Below are 23,540 nucleotides of genomic sequence, written 5' to 3'. Positions count from 1 at the left end.
GTCCTGGGCGTACTCATTGTCCAATCATCACTATTGCAGTTACCGCATCCCCTATTTCGCGCGTCTAACGCGCGCGCATGCACGCCATCGATCATCCAACAATTCGCCGTCCTTCGCTGATCAACCGAACATCGTATGTGACTCATAAACAGCATAAATACACTCAGGAAAGCAAATTAATTCATTCTGGAGGATCGCTGAAGCCCCCATAGAAGACGAAGTTCATCCCACACAGTGCTTGGAGATGGCATACACCGACAAACTCTGGCAAGAGACTCCTCTTATCCGCTCTATCCACATCTCATCGCTTCTCGGATGTGATGCGTACCTCAAGCTAGAAGTAAGACGCACTCTTCCCTTTGCCATCGGGGTCACCGAACATTCGTTATGGTCTTAACACCGGTGATACCCCTAGAACCTGCACCCGTCCCAGTCGTTCAAATACCGAGGCATCTCCCATTTCGCGCAGCACGCCTACCGCACCCATGGGCCCGATACTCACCTCATCATTGCATCGGGCGGAAATGCCGGCCTTGCCGCAGCCTGTGCAGCTAATGTCCTTCGGCTCCGGTGCACCGTGTTCCTTCCTCATGGTGGCCTAAGCCAGCCGACCATCGATTTCATACGCAAGGAGGGAGCGGAAGTTGAGATTGGGGGCGATTACTACCTACAAGCTCTGCAGCGGGCGCAGGCCGCCGTGGCGGCAGAAGCTAAGGCGTGAGTAGTTGGAGGTGCGGAAATGTAGCTGCGAACTTACCGATGACACACCGACAGGGTCATGATCCCTGCGTACGACGATCCCCTCATATGGGAGGGCCACGCGAGCATGGTACACGAGATTCATAGCCAGCTTCCCGAAGGCGTCAGGCCCGACGCGATTTTCTGCAGCGTGGGCGGAGGTGGTCTCGCCGGAGGGGTCATAGAAGGCTGTTCAGCCGTCGGGTGGGATGACGGTGAGCCTCCCGCAGTATGCGAAGGGGGGCACCGTCTGAACTATGCGCACAGTTCCTCTCGTAACCGTGGAGACTCACGGTTCGAATTGCTTCTACCAATCTCTGTCCCTGAACGAGGGCCCGTTCTCCGGCGACGTGTCGTCAAGGCTTACACCGGAAGGGACCAGGGCCGAATACTGCAGGGAGCACAACGTGACACTGGCCCACCTAGCAAATCTCACCTCGCGTGCATCTTCCTTGAATGCATCTTCTCCTTCAGCAACAATCGTCAAGAAAGCGCTGGAGAGAAGGGGAGGCATCAAGAGCGTTTGCCTTCCTGACGAAATGGCAATGCAGGCCGCGCTATACTTCGCTGGTAAGACTATTGGAAGACTGGCGGCAAAAGGTTGCGCCATTGATATATCACTCATCTGCAGAGGACCACAAGATCCTGGCAGAACTAGCATGTGCTACAACCCTCGCCCCAGCTTACAAGCCGACCCTTTTCCGAAAGTTGGTTCCGGAATCTGAGAAGAGGACAACGGTAGTGTTCATCGTATGCGGCGGCTTCAAGATCTCGTTGGCTGACTTGGAGGAATATAAGAACATCGTGGCGTCCGAGATAGCAGCAGCTAAGGAATGGGACGTCGCACACAACGGAGAAACCTTCTCCATACCAAGGTAGATTGAAGAGCGGTGGGATGCGCATTAGTGTACGAATACAGTGCAGAAGCGAGTATTGGAGATGGACGGGTGTAATGTCAAATTTTATGCTGAGTCGAACCCATGAGCGTTCCGGGGCTACTGGATATGCAGATCCAAGACTCACACCATGGCCACCAACTCCGGCTCGACTTATTTTCTGCCTCTGCGCGTTCAGCGGCTGCTGTAGCCCTCGCTTCCGCCTCCCTTTGCGCCCTCCTCTCCATGTTTCTTGCCCGAATCTTAGCAAGCTCCTCTTTGAGTGTCGTAGAATCGGTAGGTATGTTCTATGAAGCAGGCTTGAGCCTATGTAGCTCTGGTAAAGCGAAACGATGAACATACAGTAATTAGCCTGTCTTCAGGCGGAAATATTTTGTCCTTGTACTGAGACAACAGGTCAACGCCGCCTTGTATAAAGCTCAGGGAGGTGATGACACATACCGGAAGGACGTTCTTCGCATACCACTCCGGATTGCCATAGTGGAGAAGCATCAAGACTGGGAAGAAGACATAGACGGAGAACTTGAAGACTTCAAGGTTGGGTCCACCCATAGTGACCTTGTGGCACAGATCGAAGGAGGTTGCAAGACAGCAAGGAAACAAGCAACGGAGCAGGGAGCATGAGCTCGGCGTTCAAGAATCAAGACAAGTCCAGAGCGCGGCCAGAGCCTAGTAGACGCCCATTAGCTATCCCAACAAGGCAGCTCAGGCCGACTTAGCCGCGTGCGCGCTTCTGGTTGAACGGGGCCAGTTGATCCTAGTACCTACTGCATGCCTGTAAGGCTGCAGCTTCATGGGATGAATCCAGCGGGTCGTATCATCTCGAGCGCGGTGGGAATCTCACGCAGAAATGACGACTGTATCGAGCCCTTGTCGACAAACGACACATCCAAGCACCCAATAGTAGTCACCCAACGGTGGGTATAAGGATTGATGCAATTGAATCAACGCATACAAAAAAGCACATACCACCCCGACTCTACGAGGCAATGCCATCCACAGGTCCAAGGTATTACAAGGTCGTGTCAGAACGTAGTAGGAGTCATGTCTAACCAAGACTTGTAGGCATTAGAAGATATTTTATAGCGTCTCTCTCTCACGCAAACAGCATCATCGCGCCGCTAAGAACGCCGAGGAGCACAGCGAGCGCACCCGAAGCGCTCATCTGGAGGGCACCCGAGCTACCCGACGACCCGCTCGATCCTCTCGCTGAAGTCGCGGTCGCCGCGGGGGCGGCGGTGGCGATAGCACCAATGCCACCGGTGACGGGGCCATTGTCCTGGAGCGTCTGTTCTGACGACCCGATCTTAACGGCAGCAGCCTGCCAGGCGTCGAATGTGTTGCCGGAGGAGGGCGCGTTGATGGATCTGACAAGACAGCGCAGGTACGATTAGTTTTCCGGACGCTGTTATGTAATGAATGTAGAGGTAGGTATACGTACCCGACCATGCCAAGACCGCAGTGGGTGGGAGACTTGCAGAAGAAGTAAATGGCTGGGCAGCAGACGCGCAATTAGTTGACGTTTCATGTGGTTTCACGTATACGGCACGGGCGGGACGTTACTCACGCTCTTGGTCGTTGGTGACGTTCAGCGTGAACTGGACACCGGTCATTTGGAGGCCGGAATCGAAGCCGTTCTGGCCGTTTACGGACGCAATCGGTTGGCAGGGGTTGTTGAAGTCACCCTGAGTAACGGAGTGCGGGATGGCACCGCTGTAAATTGTCTTCAGTCAAAGGCCGACAGAAAGAAACTAGCAGAACTGACCCCGGGAAGAAGAAAGTGATCAAGGTGCCATTGGACGCAGTTACGTTCGCCGGGCTGAAGACGAAGTTACCACCAGCACCAACGTCAATCTACATCGCATTTTATCAGCATAATTCTCCAACACTGTCGCTGAGGTACTGACGTTGATCTGGCCCGCCGTGCTGGGGGGTGCAGATGGAGCTGCAGCGGCAGCGGATGATGTGGTCGCAGGGCCGGGAGGGGGGGCACCGTAGATCTGCGGGTTGGGCGATGCCACCGCGAGGAGCGGCAGGAGGGCGAGAGCGACGGCCTTGAACATCTTGGCGGGTGGGGTGGGCGTGAAGGAAAGTAGGTGAGGAGAGATGTTCAGGCGTAGCTTGCCTTTGAATAGCAACCCGGAGGCAATGGCTGAGGAAGGGTAGCGAGGGAACTTGAGACTTTATACCGACATACCCAATACAGAGGTGTTGCAATCTGTATTCCCGCGCTTTCATAGCTGGACTGCGCAGCTGCGGTGTGTGGATCCTGGCATGCAGAATGCGTGAGTACGGTAGAAAGGATGTCCGACGAAGGTGGAGCAGACCAGTTCCTAGCAGGTCAGTCCGTCCAATCACAACCGCGACGCGGGAATGGGTCCCGAAGCACTGTAATTAGCGACGAAAGATGCCATGCCATCTTCGCACAAGTTGCTGGCGCCGTGTTTCATTTGGTCCCTGCCGGGCCTTCGAGTTCCCTTGTGGACCGAGATAGGCTGTGTTCCCGTCGCGAATAGTGTCTCACAGTGAGAAATTTCTCGCGCTTTGGGCACGGGACATAGACCGACGAACAGTCTGCGGAAGGCTGACCCACTCCCGCACCTTCGATCGTGTCGTGAGTACAATATGCACACTAAACCCTCCCCGATACGGCAGCGGTCATGGAGGAAACGTCAATAACGGTGAGCACGCAGTCAGAGGTGTGCATGCACGGGCGTCTAAATGACTCACCGATGCTTGACCCCTAGAAGCGGGTCCACGTCTCAACGACGCCGAATCGACCGTGTCCATTTAGATCCGAGTGCCATGCCATGCGTCCGAGGAATCCAGCGAGGAAGGGGTGGACGCTTCTTGGATACTTGCCATCTTTGGAAGATCAGGACACAACAAACCCCGCAGCACAGTTGAGACACCTTCCCTGGACCACGCCTTCGATCCCGGGGAGCGCTATTATGCAACCGACATCAGGAATGCCGGAGTTCCGCTGCTGCGACTGGGCAATCCAAGCTGCTGAAACTTCCGGGAGTCATCCCGGCAGGATAATCGACGCTGAGGTAACTCAATGGTGGCAGCCCGAGCGAGCTACTATTAGCCGAGATATCCGCCCGCAGCACACTATGACACCGCGCCTCCAGGGTGGCGACAGCGTGGAACCGTGTGCCAGTAGTTCTCCTTCTCCTGTCTGTGTGATACTATGTCAGCAGGTCAAATAGAACACATCCGCAGCGGCGGTGTTCCCCATCGATGAACGTGCCTGAGCAAGCACGGGGACACAGAAAGTACGATGTAGGTTCAACACGACCAGCAACTATTTCATGCCGTTGTCAACTAGGTATCGAAAGGAAGTATCTAGGGGTTAGCGAGATGAATCCCAAATGTCTATTCTTATTGTACGCAACCGGCAGGAGTAAGGGCCCAGGGGTACCACGGCTTTTGTCTTCTCGACCAGGTCATCGCTGAGCGACGCCTTCTGTTCGTGGGTGGCTACTTCGCACGCAGGATCATGGATGATGGATAGGTCGGCTCACTGAAAGTTGGTGCTGTTCGTCGGGAAGGTCACTGTTGAGCATGCGCACGCAATGCCGATATCTCGAAGGGTTTCTGATCTGCACCGAGTGAGCCCGCCAACTGAGTCGTGGGAAGGAAGGTACCTACCTCGAGACTCCCACCAACGACTAGACGATCGTCTGAGCCTAACGAGGGCGCACTCACCCAGGCTTATTTTCGCTGCGGCCCGCCGCTGACGAGGGAACCGGCACGTAATGTGAACTATGCAGATAAGCGCCAATCGCAAGTCTGGCTGAGGCACATGCGAGCTCTCCGCCATAACGGAAGACAGATAGGTATGCCAAGGATCCGCTGAGCACTGGATGTGACGATTCAAGGAAGAGATGTGCTCTGTGGGCGTCCGAAGCGAACTTGTCGGCTACGGCATTGAAAGGCGCCTATCGAAAGTGCGAACGTCGGCCTCCACCTGGTTAGGCAGGTCTTCAAGAACACTCGCCCCGTCCTTCGGTGAGGTGGTTATGGACGGCAAAGCGGATGCAAGCGTGTTATCCTTCGCTAGGACGCGATTTCTTAGAAAAGGAAGGTAGTATGTGAGGAAAGGTCACCATGACCTTCCTCCCCTTACCGTTCACGATGCTTTTGCAGGATGCTGTATCAACGCCAAGGTTTACACCGATGTTGACATTGTGCTTATGACGCCCCCTCTGTGTGAAGAGCAAAATAACCTGCTTCTTCAAATGGATGTCTGGGCTACCCGTAGCATCACGATCATACGCATCCCACGCCAGTAGCCACCTGAGCCGCAACAACTTGAAACCCCGGACATACATAAATATTTGCTAGTCCGAAGTGAGAAGGACCGCTGGAAATTGATTGAGACCACTGCAACACCTGTAAATCACCTACCGTCCGAACCCGTGAGCGCACTTAAGGGCGGTTGACTCTCAGCCGTATCCGCCCTTTCGGGAACATCACACCGGGCAAGGGCACTAACGGAGCAATCGCGTAGATCTATACACACGACGACGCTTTGCGTCAAACAAGGGACACCACACAGTCCGAGGGATTGGGCAAGTGCGACAAGCCTTGAAGTCTCTCAATGCCGTCCGTCTTGAATCCTTTGATTCTGTCCGAACTGGGTTATACAAGAGATTTCCGTTATCCCTGTACTTAGTCCCTGTAGTACTTGGCCTGTGCCAAGTGCTGCAGACAGATAACATATGTCCTTAGGATCTTAGACTCCCCGCAGCGGGGAGCCGTTCTCCACTCTGAGACAAGCAAAAGAAGCGGGGCTCGGGCTGTTCAAGCTGTACTCGAGGGAAGCATCGATTAGACGAAGCAACCATTCCGAAATATCATCTTGGAAGTATGGTGCAAGAGGCTCGGCACATAGCCGCCGTCGTCTGGCAAACGCCCTGCACAACCGTCTAACCTCGTTATATCACCGCCGTCGTCGGACCAACGCAATTATGGACACAAATAGCCCGGAATCTGCGATTCCGGCATATGCTCAATCTGCTAGGAACGCAAGTCAGGGTTACAGCAGCCATGACTGACCACAGCACTTGCGCAGCAGCAGCCGTAAGCCCTCGGCGGACCTGTACCCCAAAAGCGTACATGCACTCACACAACTAACGACATTCTCTACCACGCCTGTCAGTCACGTTTCCCCCCCGCCAGCGCTCATTCCCTGCATCGCGAACTGCACCCTCCGCACGTCCAACGTCCGCATGTTCACAAGCACAAGCACGCCTGACTGCCGAAAATTCGGCACGAGCACAATCCGACATCTCTTCGGAGAGCCCTCCTCTCCATCCGCGCTCCCGTCGTCGGACACGAGCTTGGTCGCGAACGCAGGCTGGTTCCCGACCACATAGATGTCTGGTGTCTCCGGGATCACGAACGGGTCCTTCGCGAAGTATGGGTGGCACCAGAGCGTATCCGGGGCGGTGGGCGCGATGTGGCGCCATCGGAGCGTGGCTTCCGCTAGCGCCATCCGTGTGATGGGCGGTGTGGGCACGTATTTGAACATGTCGTCTAGAGGCTGGCCGGAGTGCACGAGTATGGACCGGACGGCGTCAACTTTTTCTACATGCCCGTTGGCTTTTGAGGAGGAGGCCCCGGGTTGACTAGTACGCGATGTTGATGGGGGCTCGCGGGAAGGAGAAACGTTGATGTAGGTGGGGTTTGACTCGCTGGAGAAGTTGGCATAGTGGGAGGCTCCACCAAACATGGCGCGGGGGATAGGTTGTTGGGGGAGTATGGTGGCTGCAGGGTCCAATGGTCCAGGGAGAAGGTGAACAGACAGTGAGCGGCAAATGTCAGTCAAGTATGCCGAGAGAGCCTGAGTTGGATGTGGGCTGAAAGGGACCTCTTGGCCGTATTTTCGCTGGACCACGGCGCGTCAAAGCATGCATGAAAAGCCACATACAGGCACGTACTGATCTCCTTTCGGATTCTCCCTTGGACGTGTCTATTGGAGCAAAGGAGTTACCGGCAATGATTAGTCGAGATATGCATGACGACTGAGATTGTTCCCCTAAGCCGCCGGCTTCTCCCGTCAGGTATTCTGCTAATAATTGGAGCTGGCCGTCAGCGGCGTCCAGGGAGCCGATCTCAAGGCCAGAGACCAAGGCTATGCATTCATCAGAGACTTGAGGTGCGGTACCTGACAGGGCAGTATTCAGGACATTGCGCATATCTAGGATGTAGCCAACAGGCACTCACCATCAACATCCATAATTTCATCGCTGACCTTCCAACTTGGCCACTCCAGTCCAGCAGTGGGTTGAGGAGCCATGCCGGGATAGCATAGGTCCACAACCTCGAAGTCACCAGTGTGGGTCTCGATTCCAAGAGCACCGAGGATTACGCCGGTTACGAGGCAAGTTGAAGTAACGCGGCTTCCCACAAGACATATGCGGCCGGACTCGTCTTCCAGTGTTACGCTATCGCTATCAGAGTAGTACTTCTCTCGAGGAGGAGGAGCGGGAATGGAACGCTGAGTGTTGCATGGTTATACTGAGTGGTCAAGTATTGGACATACAAGGCTTCGCACGCACGTCTCGGGCGATGTCTTCGAGGACGTTCGGCTTCAGCGGCATCTCCATGTATACCGTGCCAATGACAAAGCATAGCTTCCCTTTCTCAACGTCAAGAACACGGGGCACGAATACAGGGTTACCTGCCCAGTGGGAAATAAATCGACTGAGACTGTGCCGCAGACAGATAGACATACCTGCGACTCCGCTCCATTTCCGCTGCGCCTGCTGCTCCACATGTTGTCTTAGGGCGCGTAATCTGACGAAGTAGATATTGGAGTATTGGTGCCTGTAGGATTTGTCATTGGAGCCAATGAGGAAGGACGCGCTGTCCGGCGGAGTGACTACTGTGGTGGACGGACGCGTGAGAGGTACAGATGGCGTCGGTCTGTGCAGAAATGAGCGTGAGTAGGAAGGGCCCCAGGTCGTAGAGAGCGACTCACATGGGGTCGATGACGGCCATGGCGATGGAGAGGGTACGGAAGCAGGAGGTGGACGCGACCGAGACGCGTCTCGCGGACGCGTCGCCACACGCGTCCTTTGGCCGTGTTTGGCACGGCTTCCCCGGAGTCCATCCTCGGGCCGTCTTTGCCGACACCCCCGCAGGACCGTGACAATTGCCGGAGTTTCCACCCCAGCAAATTCCAAGTTGCTTTGAACCTCCTGCCTTTTGCCTCTAACTTGTCATTATCTGTCCACGTCCGCACCCCGGGTTCACGACATGAGTCCTGCTGTGTTTCCATTTCAAGAAATTGTATTGCTGTGTTCCTCTTGCCAGTTTTGCCCCTAATACCGAGTTGCAAATCCGGGCCACGGCCCACGGACGACGAAGCTCGAAAGTACTACAAGACATCCGAGAGTGGATCATGCTGAAAGCGTTCAGGGGACACTGAATTTCAGGACTGCCAGTCATACAAAATTTCCCAACACGCTTGATTCCACACCAAAACTGACACGCGGCGGTGAGCGCGAGAGGAAATTAGATGCATAGCACGATATGATGTCTACTACTATGGCAGTGTGCCTATGCGATCCCAGCCGCTGGAGGCAAGACACTATACGGAATCTAAGGGATGCTTGCTGGGCGACATCTCGTACTACTCAAGGCATGTCAGCTTGTATATTCGACGATGTACATTTCGCGGTCTCGTCATGCAACTCACCTCCGCTGCGTAGTCATGCTGAGTATCCTTCCTCGTGTCGATTCGGACCGTGATACCATTCTGGCCGCGCTGCGAATGCGGAACCTGATTTCCGTTCAACAAGAGCGATCCTCGAGCGGACTGGATGTGGACCTACCGGGTAGGCACTGGCAGGACTATGAGCCTGCCCATCCCTGAGCGACAACGAAATATCTCCGCTCGATGTGCCCTCTCGGAGACTTCTACGGGCATTCAGTGTCGCTAGCAGGGAGTTGTTGTACACTGACGAATCGGGGATTCAGACCCATGAATCATTGTCAGTTTGTAAAATACTCACGACGACCGATGAGGTAGTAGAACGTGATGTAAACGAACGAATTCGGCACGGCAAAGAATGTGATTAAAGAAGTGACCGCACAAATGCTGAAGAGGCGTCAGCGGCAATCTATCGCTTCTATCGCACCTCCATCACCTCGTCAACAACCCGGTATTGACCGCGAACACCATCTACGAACAATTCCATAACCATGAGGTGATACACCACTGTCAAACACGAGGAATCTCACCAATTTGTTAATGAGTGCGTTCGACTTGGAAAACTCCGTCCTGGATAAGTGCAAAATAGTACAAAGACAGCCCGCGATAGCGACGTCCCCCGCAGCTGCAAATGCGTTCATGCATATCGACAGGCCGCGTATCCTGTTGACATGAAGGAAGCTTGGAAGGAAGAAACTGCATCGCGCATGTGAGTCGTCTGACATGCACAAAAATGGGACATGCTTACGCCTTGACCGCATACGCTGCCAAGAGACGGTGAGCATCTCGTTTTCTAGTACCGACTGGGTGGTGCACTCACCTACGGAGACAGAAAACTCCGCGAGCACCAGAAAGATCTAGCAGTGAACAGTAAGGGTACACACACGCGACCCTACGTTGCAAGCGAGACGCATACCACGGGGATTACGAGATAAGTTCTCTTGTTGCTCAATCGCCATATACGAAGGACAAAGAAGCTCTGTACAAGCAGTCCAGTGAGGGCCTGGGCGACGCTTCCGTCAATCTAACATTCAGTAGACCAGATCTGAGAGACGTACGGTGAAGAAGACTTGAATAATGAGTCCACTGGAAGCCGCGTGTGAGTGTGAGAAGTGTGAAACGCCTTTTAAATGGCTTCGAGAAACTCTTACGTGTTGGGATGCATCAATTTAGTCGGGTCGCCGTAGTCCGTGACCAAGTAGGCGTAGACTACAACAACATTACAAAACAATGGATTGCTCGCGAAAGATAGACACCCTTACCACTCTGGATGATCACCGCCTATCGGCAACGGCATGAGGGTAAGCGCATGAGATGCATGACTTCGGACATACGACTCACCTGATGTACCGAATCAGAGACGAACACGGTACCCACCTATACGTGCATGCTCAGGCTCGAGGACATAAAGGAGGAGTTGGGGCTGTATGAACGTACGAGGAGCTTCAGGCTTAGCGGGTCCTTGTGATAGCGGGTGTAGTAGTAGAACAGCTGCGAGCAGGATACTGAGCAATGTTCAACGGTCAGCCTTCGTTGCCCTCGCGCGTGAGCTGGCACACTCACTACCCCACAACCTATTGCCAACGTAGGACGCCGATGAGCTCCTATGCCAGGGTACACAGAGACAATGTACACTCACACCCCAGCCGTGATCGTGCCCATGAGAAGGCAGCCCATACTATACACGAGTGTCAACGAAAGAACGACATAGTAGTGGGGTTGAGAACGGGACGAACGTGATATCGAGGGGGGCCATGGTACTTCGACAACAGGGAAAACCAGACGGACAGGAAGGAGTCGACCCAGGGCAGGAATGCAAGCGAGTGTCTCGCAGATTGATAAGGCTTATATCTGAGCTCTACCTGCGTGTGGAGATCTTGAACCATCGGAGGGACCGGCCTAGCATAGGCAGCCAAGCGGACATGGCCGTGAAGGGGCACAGTTACTCCATCTACGATTCATGACAAACCAGGCAAAAGGACACTCAGAGAAGTTCAAGAATATCCTGCGCAATCAAAGGTGGCGTAACCCCAGACAATGTCGTCAAAGAGACGCCAGTAAAAAAGGCCTGGTGAGTATCAGGCTCATAAGTCCAAGGCCTTGTCGGATGATGATCGTCTTGAGGTCATCTGGCTCGGAAGACGACGTCCATCAACACACTCCGAGCGGCAGGCTGGAAGGTTCGTGCTGTCGGAGTCATGGCCCTGTAGGGTCGATTGAGATCTTGCGATTGGAAGTGCCACCATAAGCGCTAAACACTCACCGTCCCCGGGTCGAATCCTCGCGCAGCAGATGGCGCTGCCATTCGACATTCATGTCGGGAAATCCATGCTCGTTTCTGCCAATATAGTGGACAACTTTAGGTAGAGAACGTCAGATTCGTCCGCTCACACCGAGAGTAGTCGCGACTGAGAGGGAAGCGTTGAGTAGCTTGCATGCCTGATATGGAAAGACACTTTCGGACCCCGGGTATACCGTATACGTGGCCGACCATCTGAAACATCAGCCTACCATACGTCCTCCTCAACAGGCCGTTTTCAAGTGGCTTGCGAATGAGATGTCGGACTTGACGCGTACGGCAATTGACCCGTATCGGCGGACCCTCCGATGGCCAGTTTGGCAAGCCTCTGGAGCCAGCTGGCGACCCCGAACTCTGGCATGATCGGAGAGTCTTGTGTCGCTTAAGAAGTTGCCACCAGACAAGGGCAGTCTACTTGACGCCTTGCGCGTTGCTGAAAGAGTGCATATGCGCGCTATGAGTGATGGCGCGCCATCAAAGCCTGGACAACGCATGCGCGCGGTCTCACCTGAAGACAGATATACACCGGTATGCAACGGTTCGTCACGACCCTACTGACACCCTGCCATTCAGATCGAGCACCGCGCTCCTACGGCTTAGGCTACCAATTTGATCGTTATTCATTATGCGTGTTGAAGGCTTCAGCTCGCCGTACGGATCGCGAGCCTTGAAAGGAACCGGGAGTAAGTATTGGGGAAATGTGATTGTTCCCGAAAAGGCTTGCTCCATAGGTACTCCAGACTCGAGAGCCCGAGGGACTCGACGCTACGTGACAGAATGAGCGGGGTGGGAACAGGAGCATTGTGCGCGGCACTACCTCAGGTGGATAGGTTTCCAGAGTGTATATTACAGCGCCTTGCATAAGTCCGTGAACGCGCGGGATTTTTTCTCTCCGGCGTCTACCCTACCCGACCTGCCTAAACAGGCCACATCATGGTCACAGGCCCAGACACGACGGGCAGCGCTCGGGATCCCTTCGCGTGAAACGGAGGTTTGTTTTCGGGACAGTCGTAACTTGTCCCTTTGCCGACGCGTGCCAAAGGACGCTGAAGGGTCGGCAATGGGAAAGTTGTACTTGCTCAGAGGTTCTACAGCCCTTTGACAAAGAACGATTTGAGGCGGTGCCCGTAGTGAGAGCATGATCATGTATATGTGACTGCACCTTTACTATGGTACCTCCTGTTTAGATCAGGGTACAGGATCCCCTGGGGGCCAATGGGCACTCAAATACAGACATGGAAGTACCGCACGCATATCCATACTTCAAAACATTGTGGATTTACCTGGGTACGCGTGTGGTCAACCAACGGGGCCGTGATGCGCTGTCATGGAGTAGTCCCTGTGACCGTGATATGGCCTGTTTAGGCAGGTCGGGTGGTTTAGACGCCGGAGAGAAAAAATCCGCGCGTTCACGGACTTATGCAAGGCGCTGTAACGTGTCATTGATGGATTTCGTACGTAGACGATGGAGCTCCTGGCGGTGCAGCCGTCGTGACTGCGGATTTTGGACCAGATAAGCTGACGTGGCCGAATAGTTGTTCGCTGTGGAAAGTCTCTTCATGGGAGTAGACAATGTCAGCACTGAGCGCCGTGTCGTGAGGTATTATTGAAAGGTCTCGTGTACCCATCAAGTCAACTCTCCCGGGATGGGCCAATAAGTAGCTATCGCTCTGAGGCACGTGTCGCACATTCGAATTGAGGAGATAAGCGTACCACATTGCTGAAGTTGTACAAGGCCTTGGCCGGATCGATCGTCTGGGTTATGTACTACTCTGCTTGTCATCTATCCGATGTTAGTTACACGAGTTCAGCAGCAGATTACATGGTCTTCATACTGTTAGATCGTTGCATTTCAAGGCTGCATAGCTAGGATGTGTGATTCGAGTCGAAGAAGTTCCAGCTCCTACATATATATATGTACTTATAGATGGACTCGGCAGAGCTGGTCCCGTTAGGGGTACAACGCCGTGTTCTTCGGACCGGGACGCGCGCCTGTGAAATCGGGAGGCATCACGCTGTCGGTGCCTGCTTCCCTTCCTGCTCTCAGCACGCTACAGGCCTGGCCAGGGCGATTCTTGCGAATTCTATCAGAGCTCTGCTTGGAACTTCGGTGCTTCTCACGCTACACCGCAGCCTTGGGGGTTGCAAGATGAGCATGGGGTCTCCTGATGGTCTGGATGGCGGGCCCGTCAAGTAATGAGGGCACGTTGGGGGCTTAGGGCAAGGAGATGTGGTGCTAGGACGGTCATTAAAGTGTGGGACGGCCCTGAGGTGGATGGAGATGACGGCAAGGGGCTTTGCAACTGCAGGTGGGTAAACTTGGGCAAGGCTCGATGATGTCACTCCTTTGTCGCCACCACCTAAACTCAGACTTTGCCATTTATTTTTGGTCTCCCGTACACCGCATACAGTGACCGCATATAAGAGGTCGTTCAACCTAAGACACCCTCTACATCGTCTCCCTCTCCATTGTCATCATGGCCCTCTCTAAGGTACGGGTCACCTTCGTCCACCAATATATCATGAAGCTGACCTCGCGTATAGCACCTCAACGCCGACCGCCTCATCCAGGCGTCCAAGGTACGCGACACTTGCGTTCGCCTCACGAATCCTGGCTCAGTTTTCGCGTAGGACCACAAGGCGCCTGGCGCTCATAGCTCGACCGACCACCATGCTGTTCACGGTTACGGCGCTCGCTATGGCACCGAGCCCATTCCCAAGTATAGGCTCCCATCCAAGGTTGGTGCTTCTCAAACTCAAGATGCATCTGCGCAGTCCTGAGAACCATAATGTGCAGGGCACCGATGCAGAGGCAACGTACCAACTACTCCACGACGAGCTGACCCTCGACGGCAACCCGGCCCTCAACCTTGCGTCCTTTGTCCACACATGGATGCCCAAGCAAGCAGACCAGCTCATGATGGAAAACATCTCCAAAAATCTCATCGATCAGGATGAGTACCCCATGACACGTGCGTCCATCCGCCTCATAGTTTATCTCTCCTGAATCCAATCGTTGCATCAGAGGTTATCCACACGCGCTGTGTTTCTATACTTGCCGACCTGTGGCATGCGCCGTCTACCCAGCAGGCTATTGGCACGGCGACCACCGGTTCCTCTGAGGCTATACAGCTCGGAGGTCTGGCCATGAAGCGCCTCTGGCAAGAGAAGCGCAAGGCCGCTGGCAAGTCTATACATGAGCCCGGTCCGAACATCGTCATGGGTGCCAACGCTCAGGTCGCGCTCGAGAAATTCGCGCGCTACTTCGACGTCGAGATGCGCCTTGTCCCTATCTCCGAGGAGAGCCACTACCGGCTTGATCCCAAGAGGGCTATGCAGTATGTGGACGAGAACACGATTGGCGTCTACGTCATCCTCGGAAGTACGTGTTTTGATTTCTCCAGAAATCTGATGTCATTTCTGACACGCTGCGCAGGCACATACACCGGCCATTACGAGCCTGTGAAGGAGATGGCGGACCTGCTTGACGAGTACGAGGCCCGTACCGGCAACTCTGTGCCCATTCATGTCGATGCGGCTTCTGGCGGTTTCATCGCCCCCTTCGCTACTCCCAAGCTCGAGTGGGATTTCAAGATCCCGCGTGTTGTCTCCATCAACACGTCTGGCCACAAGTTCGGTCTCTCCTACGTCGGCGTGGGCTGGGTCGTTTGGCGGTCGAAGCAATTCCTTCCCAAGGACCTCATCTTCGAGCTGCACTACCTTGGCTCCGTTGAATATTCGTTCTCCCTCAACTTCTCGCGCCCTGCACACCCCATCATCGCGCAGTACTTCAATTTCGTGCACTTGGGCTTCGAAGGGTACCGAAATGTCGCGCTCCAAGATTTGGCGAACGCAAGGCTCCTTAGCCGCGCTCTCGAGAAGAGTGGTCTGTTCTACGTTCTGAGTGACATCCACCGGCCTCAGACTGTAGGTGCTCTCGCATCAGCTGCCCAAAAGACCGTTGGCATAAACGAGGCGAATGTCGAGGTACGTCATGAGCTAATACGATTGTTGCTTGCTCCGCTGACGTCAATGATGCGGCTCCTCCGTAGAACTACTCTCCTGGCTTGCCCGTGGTATCGTTCAGGTTTACAGACGAATTCCGCCAGCAGAACCCCGACATCCAACAGAAGTGGGTCCAGGTCCTTCTTCGTGCGAAGGGCTGGATCGTACCCAACTACGAGCTGGCACCCGATTTGGAGAGCGTGGAGATCCTCCGCGTTGTCGTCCGCGAGAACTTGAGCGCTGTTATGATCGACCGACTTGTTGCAGACATCGTACGCCGATTCTTACTATGGGCACTATGTGAAAAGCTGATGAGTCCTTCGCAGATTGAGATTGTCGAAGGTCTCGTGAAGTCGGATACCCCCACCCATGCGCTTAGTAAGATGTCCAGTGGTGTCACGACCGCCGAACATCATCATGGTGGGCTGGACAAAGGCTCTGGAAGCAAGTCCAGCGGCACGTACGCTAAGCAGTGCTAAAAGCTTCATACGACCTTTCCTGCTACATGGCGCAAACTTAGGACGGGTTCTTGGGATTGTGATCGGTTGCCTAGCAGAGCTAAGCAAATACCTGTTGTAGGATAGCATGTGCTGAGTGGTAGTCCTCGTCAAATTGTACCATCTTTCGATTTGCAACCTAGCCTTCCCGAACTGTTTCAGGAGCCAAGCAAAAGCCAGAGATAGGTACCACCTCCTTGTCAGACTTCTCTATCGTAGAGCTCAGAGTGGCATCTATACTTTGGTGATCATGTGCCTCAGAAGGATCTGAGATTGCATTCACCCATGCGCAGCCTGTTGCCCCAGGCGCGCGTAAGTACACCGTCCCAGCACTCATAGCTCCCGGGTATCGCCCACCCTCCTCTTCTCCCCTTCTCTCTGTAGGGCTTGCTTTTCTTTCCTTCAGTTTTTTGTATACGAATGGATGGCCTGAAGATGCTCTCGAAGTTACCTCAAAAGATCCCGGACCCATTCAACCTATTGGGCGACCAGCCTAAACTCGCTTTCCGTAGCCAGCCGGGAGGCATTGCCAAGCTTGCTACGACACGCGTAAGTCTCAGCCTACGGAGAGTAGCTCAAACCGTGATCGGGAAGTGATGCGGTTCTTTGCGGCGTTCACAGAATATACCAGAGAAGGATCTGTACTGGGACCAAGTAAGTACCCCGCGGTCACTCTCATATCGACTGTTTGAGCTCAGCCCGTTCTGGCAGTACGTCGTCCTATTCGACTCTGCGTCGGACGTCTTCACTCTCATAACACGTAACGATGGTGCGTCTGTCCGGAAAGTATACTTCCACCCAAGGGACGTCCTCACCCTCGACTTCCGCCCGCCCCGTCCTGCATGTTTACCCTCGCGCAGTCCGCCGCGCACTGAAAGAAGCACCCGAAAACGTCGCGACCCTCATTCGTGTCATCACCGCCCGTCTCTTCAACCTCGTCTCTGACCATACGTTCCCCGCGCCCACAACTTCGTCCGTCTCGTCCCTCGCAACATCGTTCTACCGTACAAGCACTGGCGCGGGCGCAGAGCGTAATGCGACGAAGGAGGTCCTCAATTGCATTCGCGTGCTGCAGCGCGTGCTGCCAGTCGTGTTCGAGATCGAGAGCGACCTGAGCAGGTTCGAGCAGGAGGTGCTGTGGAAGCGCGAGGAGATGCCGGAGAGCGTGAGCGGAGCGGGTGGGCCGGTGGTCGAGGCGGCGAGCGCGCAGGCACAGTTCGTCATCGAGGACGATGACGAGGACGACGAAGATGAAGACGGCGAGGGCGGGGGCTCGCGCGCACCGAAGACGCCGCAGCGGGCGACATCGCACCAGGCGCAGGCGGGGCCGAAGGAGACGTTGCCCTCTGTTGCGGAGCGGCTGTTCAGCTGTCTCATCGACTTGATGTTCTGCTGTGGCTTCACGCTGCCGACGAAGATCCAGAAAGACCACTACAAGATAAACTATGTCATCTGGTGCGTGCGCAGGAAGCTTTGTTGACATTCGTGGCCACCTTTGCTCACGTTAGGACGCGCATCTGCCAGGGAGAAGGGCGTCGGTTCCACAATAGACCCCGGGCAGAGCCAACAGTACGAGCACAACAAGACCGAGGTTCTGAGGCTACTCCTTGTCCTACTCTCTCGACAAATTTACACTCCGCCATCAGGTCTCTTCACCTCCCCATCCGTATACACTCTACACTTCGTTCAAAACCTTCCGCGGCGTGACGTGCTGACTGTACTATGCTCGCTCATGAACACTGCCATGAACGCGACACATCCGGGCAGCGCAAACGTAATGGGGACGGTGGCCGGGAGGTTGCCGTACAACCACCTGTTGCTCAAGGGCGAAGACCCACGGACAGCCCTCGTCTCGACATGTTTCCAGGTTCTCTGTGTGTTGTTGGACTTCCAGAGCGGCACTGCACGCGATGTTACTGCAGATGGCCAGACCTCTGGGCCCACGGCAAAGACGAACGCATTCAGGTATTTCATTGCCAAGCTGGTGAGGCTGAATGAGAACACTCGTCCCAGCATACACATTGACACGTAAAGTAGCATCGGCCAAACGATTTCGCCTTCATTCTCCACGGCATCTTGCTGACCTTCGAGGACCAAATGTCGTCCATTGGCAACCTCCTTCCCGGGTCCAAGAAGTCTGTGCCATACATGGTTGAGGCAGGTGAGTGGTGTCGTTGTATTGCGCATCGCGTCTTCCTCATATCACCCTAGTGATCTTCCTGTGGAAGATGATCGAGCTGAACAAGGTAATGAGTTCCTCTCGCTTCAAATTCTCAGTGGCATCTTCTGAATACGGTCACAGAAATTCTGTACATATCTTCTCGACTCCGACAGAGCAATGGACATCCTCGCTTATCTTCTATGCTACGGCCTCGAGATCAAGGACAAACCTGGTCAGTGGCTTGTTACGAGAATATGGACGATCTAGCTGACACACGCTTTACTAGAGCAACATGGCATGTGCCGCGTGCTCTCGTACTTGATCCAGAGTCTGTCTGCAGAGCGAGCATTTGGGCAGAAGCTGAGCTCACCTGTCCGGGGCCAGATACCTCAGAAGTACTCGACGATGGGCACCGCGGGAGACTTCATGATCCATGTGTGTGTTTGGGCACTCCGCACTGTGCTTCCACTTTTGCTGATCACTATCTCAGTCAATATATTCTATGGTGGCCACGACATCCGGCAGCCTCACTTCGCTGTACCCTGCCCTCATCATCGCCCTCTCAAACTCCGCCCCCTACTTCAGGAACCTCAGCGTGACCTCCTCTGCCCGCCTCCTCCAACTCTTCACCGCCTTCTCGAACCCCTCCTTCCTCCTGTCCGACGAGGGCCATCCCCGTCTGCTCTTCTTCATGCTCGAAGCCTTCAACGGCGTCCTCCTGCACAACCTCTCCGAGAACCCGAACCTCGTCTACGGCATCGTCCGCGCCCACAAACAGTTCGAGGACCTCGGCGTGTTCACCCTCGCCCGTGGCCTCCGCGAGATCCGGCGCGTGCAGCAAGCCAAGGAGGAGCGCGCACGTCAGCAGGCCACCGGCGGCGCCGACAAGGGCAAGAGCCGCGCGCCCCGGGACGAAGAGGAGGGCGACCCCGCGGCGGAGAAGGCGCGCCTGCTCAGCAGGGAGATGTCGCTCGACCTCCCGCGGCGGACAGAGTCGACGGACACGCTGCCGGAGGGGCCCGCGCGCGAAGAGGAGCAGCAGGCGTCGACGCGGCCGCTGATGTCGCCCACGGCGTTGGAGACGCCGGGGATCAGCACGCCTCCCGGTGGGGGCCAGAACGCGGCGGGGATGTCGGAGAAGGCGAGGGGCAAGATGCGGGCGGCGGGCCGGTCGTTGTCGGGGGACATGACGGGGAGCTTGGAGCGCCTCGCTGCTGCTGGCGTCGGGAGGAACGGATTCGTACCGACGCAGGAGTGGGTCTCGTCGTGGCATCAAGGGTGAGTTTCGGCTCTAGGCGGCGAAAAGGACATGGGCTGATGGGTGCATGCTTAGCCTGCCGTTGGATACTGTCTTGCTCGTTATTTCTGAGCTGCTGCCAAAGGTGCAGAAGCAGCAGGCCGCGAGCGGGGCGAGTGCTAACAGCGCCATCATCGATATGCTGAGGAGCGCGAACCTGGATGACGTCCTCCCGAAGAACGTGCCGCTTTCACCGAGGAAGTTCATGGTGGGTAGTCTGCTTGTCGCGTAGTGCTTGAATGCTCGCTGACACACGCTCGTAGTGGTCGGACGCCTCCATCGTCTGGCTCACGTCGCTAATCTGGGGAGAGATCTACGTGCGCGGAATGACACCCCTCGGCATTTGGAACTCGACAGCCGTGAGGTTGTTCTACGTCAAGCATGCGCAGTCGCAGCAACGGCAGCTCACGGATACCGTGACGAATGTGATGGGAGGTCTGCTTGGGCGCACGGACTCGTCGCAGTCGCTAGGCAGGCGCCAGTGACAGCGATTCGGTTTTGACATTGTGTTGTAGCTAGCTATGGGTGGATCTTGTGTAGACTTTACATGTATGCGATGAATCTTTGTCGTTCAATGAGCTCTAAGCAGGGTTCTTGCGGAGTGGTCTGAGACGCGATCACGTGGAGGTGAGTGACTGGCGCGATCCACGATCGACCGTGACACCGATCGCGTCTTGCTTTCGATCGGCCACCATCCCTCCCTGGGACGCGTCGCGGCCGACCCTCATGGATCTCTGCTGGATCAGTCTCGTATATCAACCGTTCAAATAGTCAGTCATGGACAGCAGGTACCTCGCCGACTTGTCCAGCCTCACCATGGCCCAGAAGACAACCCTCGCCAAAGGTACGTGGCAACAGCCCTTAAACACGCTTGGCTGACGCAAGAGAGCTGTAGGTAGCGTGCAGACTGTGTCTGACCTCCTGCTCAAGCCGCCGTCAGACCTGGCTAAGAAGTGCAGGGTGACGTTGAGAGACATGGACATTCTCATTGACTTGGTCTGCAATGAGCTTCACGAGGAGCCCATGGATCTCTCGGACGTTGCGCATCTGGGAGAGGAGAAGATAACCACCGGAGACGCACACTTGGATCAGACCCTCGGCGGTGGCTTCCAGACAGGGATGCTCTGGGAGATATGCGGGGAGAAGTGAGGGAGGCGTATCACTCCATGTTTCTGACGCTGACAATGAATTTGAAGTAATGCAGGGAAGACGCAGCTTGCACTCCAGCTATCCTTAGCGGTACAACTCCCTCCAGAGCGAGGCGGCGTTTCAGGCTCAGCATGCTACGTCACGACTCGCGAGGCACTCCAGACAGACCGACTGCAACAGATGATGGATCAGCACCCCGTCTTGTCTGGGGAGTCCTGCGGCCTGTCGGACGTCTACACCCTCAAGGCCTTCAGTTTCGGCGCGCTCTGTCGCATCCTCACTGACCTCTTTCCCACCTTTGCTGACTCCCGTATGGACGTTGCGGGTCTCAAACCCGCAAAGCTTCTCCTCATCGACACTTTCACGGACTTCTTCGACTCAAGTAGACACACAGAGTACGAGGATCTGAAGCAGCGAGCTCGGGACCTGCGACAAACCTCCCTTCTGCTGCATCGACTCGCCTCCAAGTACCAGCTCGCCGTCGTGCTCCTTGCTGCCACCCGCGCATCTAACCCTCACTTCGACGGCCGGGACCCATCGCCACGAGAGCTGAGCTACGCCGACCAAGAGCGCTGGTTCTCGCGCGGACACAGTCTTCGCGGGGAGGAGACGCACGAGGCGATCCTGGGCCACGTCTGGCCGAGCCAGGTGAACGCGCGCATCATGATGACGCGTACGCTCCGCAGGCGGTCCCGCCACGAGGTCGATCCTAACTTCCGCGACTCTGCCAACGGGCGGGCAGCGAAGCGACGACGTCTCGACTCGTCGCAGCCCTTTGCGGGCCCATCCCAGTCGGCTGGGGAAGAGCAGCTGGCATATCGACACCTCAGCGTGATCTATTCGTCGGCTGCTCCTGTCGCGTCATGCGACTATGTTATCCTCGAGCAGGGCGTCGTTGCGTTCACTCCCGAGGAACCGCCCCCATCCACCTTCTTGTATGCGCTTCCTGCAGCGTCACAACCTAGCAGTACTCCCTGGAGCTCTCAGATTGCGCCACCTCATACGACGGCGCCGACACCGGGGATTGTGCAAGCTCCTGATCCACCAGTAGAGGAAGAGGACGAGGAGGAATCGTTGTGGCGGCTCACGCAGGACCACGGCGATCTATTCGATCAGATGGGGCAGGAGGCTGAGAAAGAGGCTGAAGCGGAGGAAGGCCCCCCTGCCGAGGACCACGGCGCGAGCTCGGATTCGGATTACTATTGGAATGAGTAGGGCACAAGCTATCCCTCTTCCCGTTGTCGAAGGTCGCTCTCGTGTTAGAACATCTGTTGACTTGCTCTGCTGTTATGTTAGACTGGATGCTTTGCTCATGAGTGCGCCTCTTGCTGTTCGGCTGCTGCTCGACTCTCTCCCGATGACTGCTCGGTGCGTCTCTGTTCCGCTGCTATCACGCTCGCATCATTCAATTGACAAGGAGACACGTCTGAGAGGACCACCATCAGTCACTATCTTGTGAGCCGCCTGTGCCATCCAGAACTGCGCCATCCCTTTATGCAGCAGAGTGTGTGAACGACGGGAAGTGCGGTTGGCAGATGACCAGTGGCGGTTGGCAGATGACCAGTGTCTGTGAAGGTGAATAGACCAGCCTCTCGATCGGCGGCTCCTCGGCTCACGAGGCGATCGCGAGTATGGTTCCTACAAGCACGATCGTGTTAGCCAGCATGCCTTCACATGGCCGGCGAGTAAGCCCCTGCCGAGGTGAAGAGCCGGCAACTCAACATGACGTACCGATCTGAGCCGCGAGGTCGGTCTGCCAGCCACCCTGACAAGAGGCTATAAGAGTTCTTGCAGAATGCGAGCCTCTGTTTCTCCCAAACCACCTCCCTCATGCACACCCTCATGCACACTTACATTCCTCCTCCAAGCTCGGTCCTCTGGCTGACTGCCTCTATATCGTCATTCCACATGGTCACTCACGACCTTCCCATGTTATCCGCTCTTCGCCTCCGTAGAGTTCGCTGATCGCGCTTCATGCGATAGCGTCACGGGCCTTCGGAGGGTACTCGAGGGTGAGTACTACAAGATAGAGTCTCACCAGGGTTCAAGAAGGTTTTTGGGTTCCGCCGCTGAGAACAGATATTACACAGGCCCTTTGCTATCGACTTGAAGTGTGAATCACTCCGCAACCCATGTGAGTACTGCAAGATGAGGTCTCACCAGGGGTTCAAGAAGGTTTTTGGGTTCCGCCGCTGAGGACGGACGTTACACAGGGCACTTGCTGTCAAGTTGGAATCTAGATTAGCACTCGGAAACCAACGTGAGTACTGCAAGATGAGGTCTCACCAGGGTTCAAGAAGGTTTTTGGGTTCCGCCGCTGAGAACAGATACTACGCAGGGCCCCTTACCATCGCTCGACACAGATGGTGCTTTAAACGCAATGTGAGTACTGCAATGTAGAGTCTCACCAGGGTTCAAGATGGTTCCAAGCACCGCCGCTGAGAACAGACACTACTTTGTAACCTCGTCGGACCCTCCAACAGTACGTGTTGATCCTCGCACGCTCTGAAAGCAGGTCTTGATGTATCACATGATTAGCGAGTGACTGGCTGGACTGCCAGCTGCCGAATGTCATAGATGTGTTGTTTGGTGGTATGAGTTGCATGCTGTCCGTACGTTCCGTACGATACACCCCACGACCGCATAGCCTCTACATACTGTCGTGGATTCAGAATACAAAATTTTCGTCAGCCTCCTCGGTCGGGAGTACAAGCATGGCACGATAAGAGCCACGATGGACTCGCACAAGGGTGCCCCTCTGCTGAAATCCGA

The 23,540-nt window shown here is 55.3% G+C and overlaps 7 protein-coding genes across 7 annotated transcripts; 3 read left to right on the top strand and 4 right to left on the bottom strand.

Annotated features, from left to right (window-relative positions):
• The first annotated feature begins 196 nt into the window (after window positions 1–196).
• On the top strand, window positions 197–1,716 carry DICSQDRAFT_77355 (tryptophan synthase beta subunit-like PLP-dependent enzyme). Its single transcript, XM_007360875.1, has 5 exons — window positions 197–340; window positions 416–717; window positions 775–953; window positions 1,006–1,308; window positions 1,370–1,716. Exons 1-5 carry the CDS (start codon window positions 245–247, stop codon window positions 1,615–1,617), a joined length of 1,128 nt encoding a protein of 375 aa, XP_007360937.1. The 5' UTR covers window positions 197–244; the 3' UTR covers window positions 1,618–1,716.
• A 115-nt stretch (window positions 1,717–1,831) lies between these two features.
• Window positions 1,832–2,186, bottom strand: DICSQDRAFT_11990 (uncharacterized protein; the record flags this gene model as incomplete). Its single annotated transcript, XM_007360874.1, has 3 exons — window positions 1,832–1,921; window positions 1,977–2,018; window positions 2,076–2,186. Coding segments are annotated over 3 exons (243 nt in total), but the record flags the coding sequence as incomplete, so codon positions are not given.
• Window positions 2,187–2,802: 616 nt separating this feature from the next.
• Window positions 2,803–3,334, bottom strand: DICSQDRAFT_23219 (uncharacterized protein; the record flags this gene model as incomplete). Its single annotated transcript, XM_007360873.1, has 3 exons — window positions 2,803–3,001; window positions 3,076–3,127; window positions 3,202–3,334. Coding segments are annotated over 3 exons (384 nt in total), but the record flags the coding sequence as incomplete, so codon positions are not given.
• Window positions 3,335–6,801: 3,467 nt separating this feature from the next.
• DICSQDRAFT_165382 (uncharacterized protein) lies at window positions 6,802–8,645 on the bottom strand (the record flags this gene model as incomplete). The annotated part of the gene is made up of 6 exons (XM_007360872.1): window positions 6,802–7,530; window positions 7,583–7,809; window positions 7,869–8,142; window positions 8,204–8,325; window positions 8,380–8,570; window positions 8,626–8,645. The coding sequence occupies 6 exons, from the start codon at window positions 8,643–8,645 to the stop codon at window positions 6,802–6,804; spliced, it is 1,563 nt and encodes a 520-aa protein (XP_007360934.1).
• Window positions 8,646–9,078: 433 nt separating this feature from the next.
• Window positions 9,079–12,281, bottom strand: DICSQDRAFT_77347 (uncharacterized protein). The gene is made up of 19 exons (XM_007360871.1): window positions 12,168–12,281; window positions 11,624–12,092; window positions 11,097–11,564; window positions 11,000–11,038; window positions 10,924–10,934; window positions 10,798–10,865; window positions 10,702–10,737; window positions 10,623–10,641; window positions 10,512–10,569; window positions 10,419–10,446; window positions 10,277–10,363; window positions 10,181–10,217; window positions 10,109–10,124; window positions 9,891–10,056; window positions 9,797–9,831; window positions 9,662–9,747; window positions 9,482–9,606; window positions 9,346–9,429; window positions 9,079–9,279 (listed from the first exon to the last, which is right to left on the bottom strand). Exons 3-19 carry the CDS (start codon window positions 11,114–11,116, stop codon window positions 9,238–9,240), a joined length of 957 nt encoding a protein of 318 aa, XP_007360933.1. The 5' UTR covers window positions 11,117–11,564; window positions 11,624–12,092; window positions 12,168–12,281; the 3' UTR covers window positions 9,079–9,237.
• Window positions 12,282–14,136: 1,855 nt separating this feature from the next.
• On the top strand, window positions 14,137–16,143 carry DICSQDRAFT_165380 (glutamate decarboxylase; the record flags this gene model as incomplete). The annotated part of the gene is made up of 8 exons (XM_007360870.1): window positions 14,137–14,151; window positions 14,204–14,239; window positions 14,291–14,398; window positions 14,457–14,631; window positions 14,685–15,041; window positions 15,096–15,646; window positions 15,712–15,936; window positions 15,991–16,143. 8 exons carry the CDS (start codon window positions 14,137–14,139, stop codon window positions 16,141–16,143), a joined length of 1,620 nt encoding a protein of 539 aa, XP_007360932.1.
• Window positions 16,144–16,569: 426 nt separating this feature from the next.
• Window positions 16,570–20,192, top strand: DICSQDRAFT_131888 (uncharacterized protein). The gene is made up of 12 exons (XM_007360869.1): window positions 16,570–16,710; window positions 16,783–16,815; window positions 16,873–16,930; window positions 17,022–17,616; window positions 17,686–18,145; window positions 18,199–18,322; window positions 18,373–18,407; window positions 18,464–18,554; window positions 18,609–18,757; window positions 18,813–19,600; window positions 19,656–19,827; window positions 19,883–20,192. Exons 1-12 carry the CDS (start codon window positions 16,582–16,584, stop codon window positions 20,102–20,104), a joined length of 2,856 nt encoding a protein of 951 aa, XP_007360931.1. The 5' UTR covers window positions 16,570–16,581; the 3' UTR covers window positions 20,105–20,192.
• Window positions 20,193–23,540: the final 3,348 nt, after the last annotated feature.

The sequence above is a fragment of the Dichomitus squalens genome (assembly GCF_000275845.1).
Source record: "Dichomitus squalens LYAD-421 SS1 unplaced genomic scaffold DICSQscaffold_2, whole genome shotgun sequence".
NCBI lineage: Eukaryota > Fungi > Basidiomycota > Agaricomycetes > Polyporales > Polyporaceae > Dichomitus > Dichomitus squalens.
The sequence above is the reverse complement of the archived record's forward strand: the minus strand, read 5'-3'. Positions and strand labels throughout refer to the sequence as shown.

Bases quoted from the DNA above. Each gene is read 5' to 3' on its own strand.
- DICSQDRAFT_131888 (XM_007360869.1), top strand. From the start codon at position 16,582: ATGGATGGCCTGAAGATGCTCTCGAAGTTACCTCAAAAGATCCCGGAC. The intron at 16,931-17,021 runs GTGCGTCTGTCC...ACCCTCGCGCAG, and splicing joins TCTCATAACACGTAACGATG to TCCGCCGCGCACTGAAAGAA. The intron at 18,323-18,372 runs GTGAGTGGTGTC...ATATCACCCTAG, and splicing joins GCCATACATGGTTGAGGCAG to TGATCTTCCTGTGGAAGATG.
- DICSQDRAFT_77347 (XM_007360871.1), bottom strand. From the start codon at position 11,116: ATGGCCCCCCTCGATATCAC. The intron at 9,748-9,796 runs GTGATGGAGGTG...ACGCCTCTTCAG, and splicing joins AATACCGGGTTGTTGACGAG to CATTTGTGCGGTCACTTCTT. The intron at 9,607-9,661 runs GTGAGTATTTTA...CCGATTCGTCAG, and splicing joins CTACTACCTCATCGGTCGTC to TGTACAACAACTCCCTGCTA.
- DICSQDRAFT_77355 (XM_007360875.1), top strand. From the start codon at position 245: ATGGCATACACCGACAAACTCTGGCAAGAGACTCCTCTTATCCGCTCT. The intron at 341-415 runs GTAAGACGCACT...TGATACCCCTAG, and splicing joins ATGCGTACCTCAAGCTAGAA to AACCTGCACCCGTCCCAGTC. The intron at 954-1,005 runs GTGAGCCTCCCG...CTATGCGCACAG, and splicing joins AGCCGTCGGGTGGGATGACG to TTCCTCTCGTAACCGTGGAG.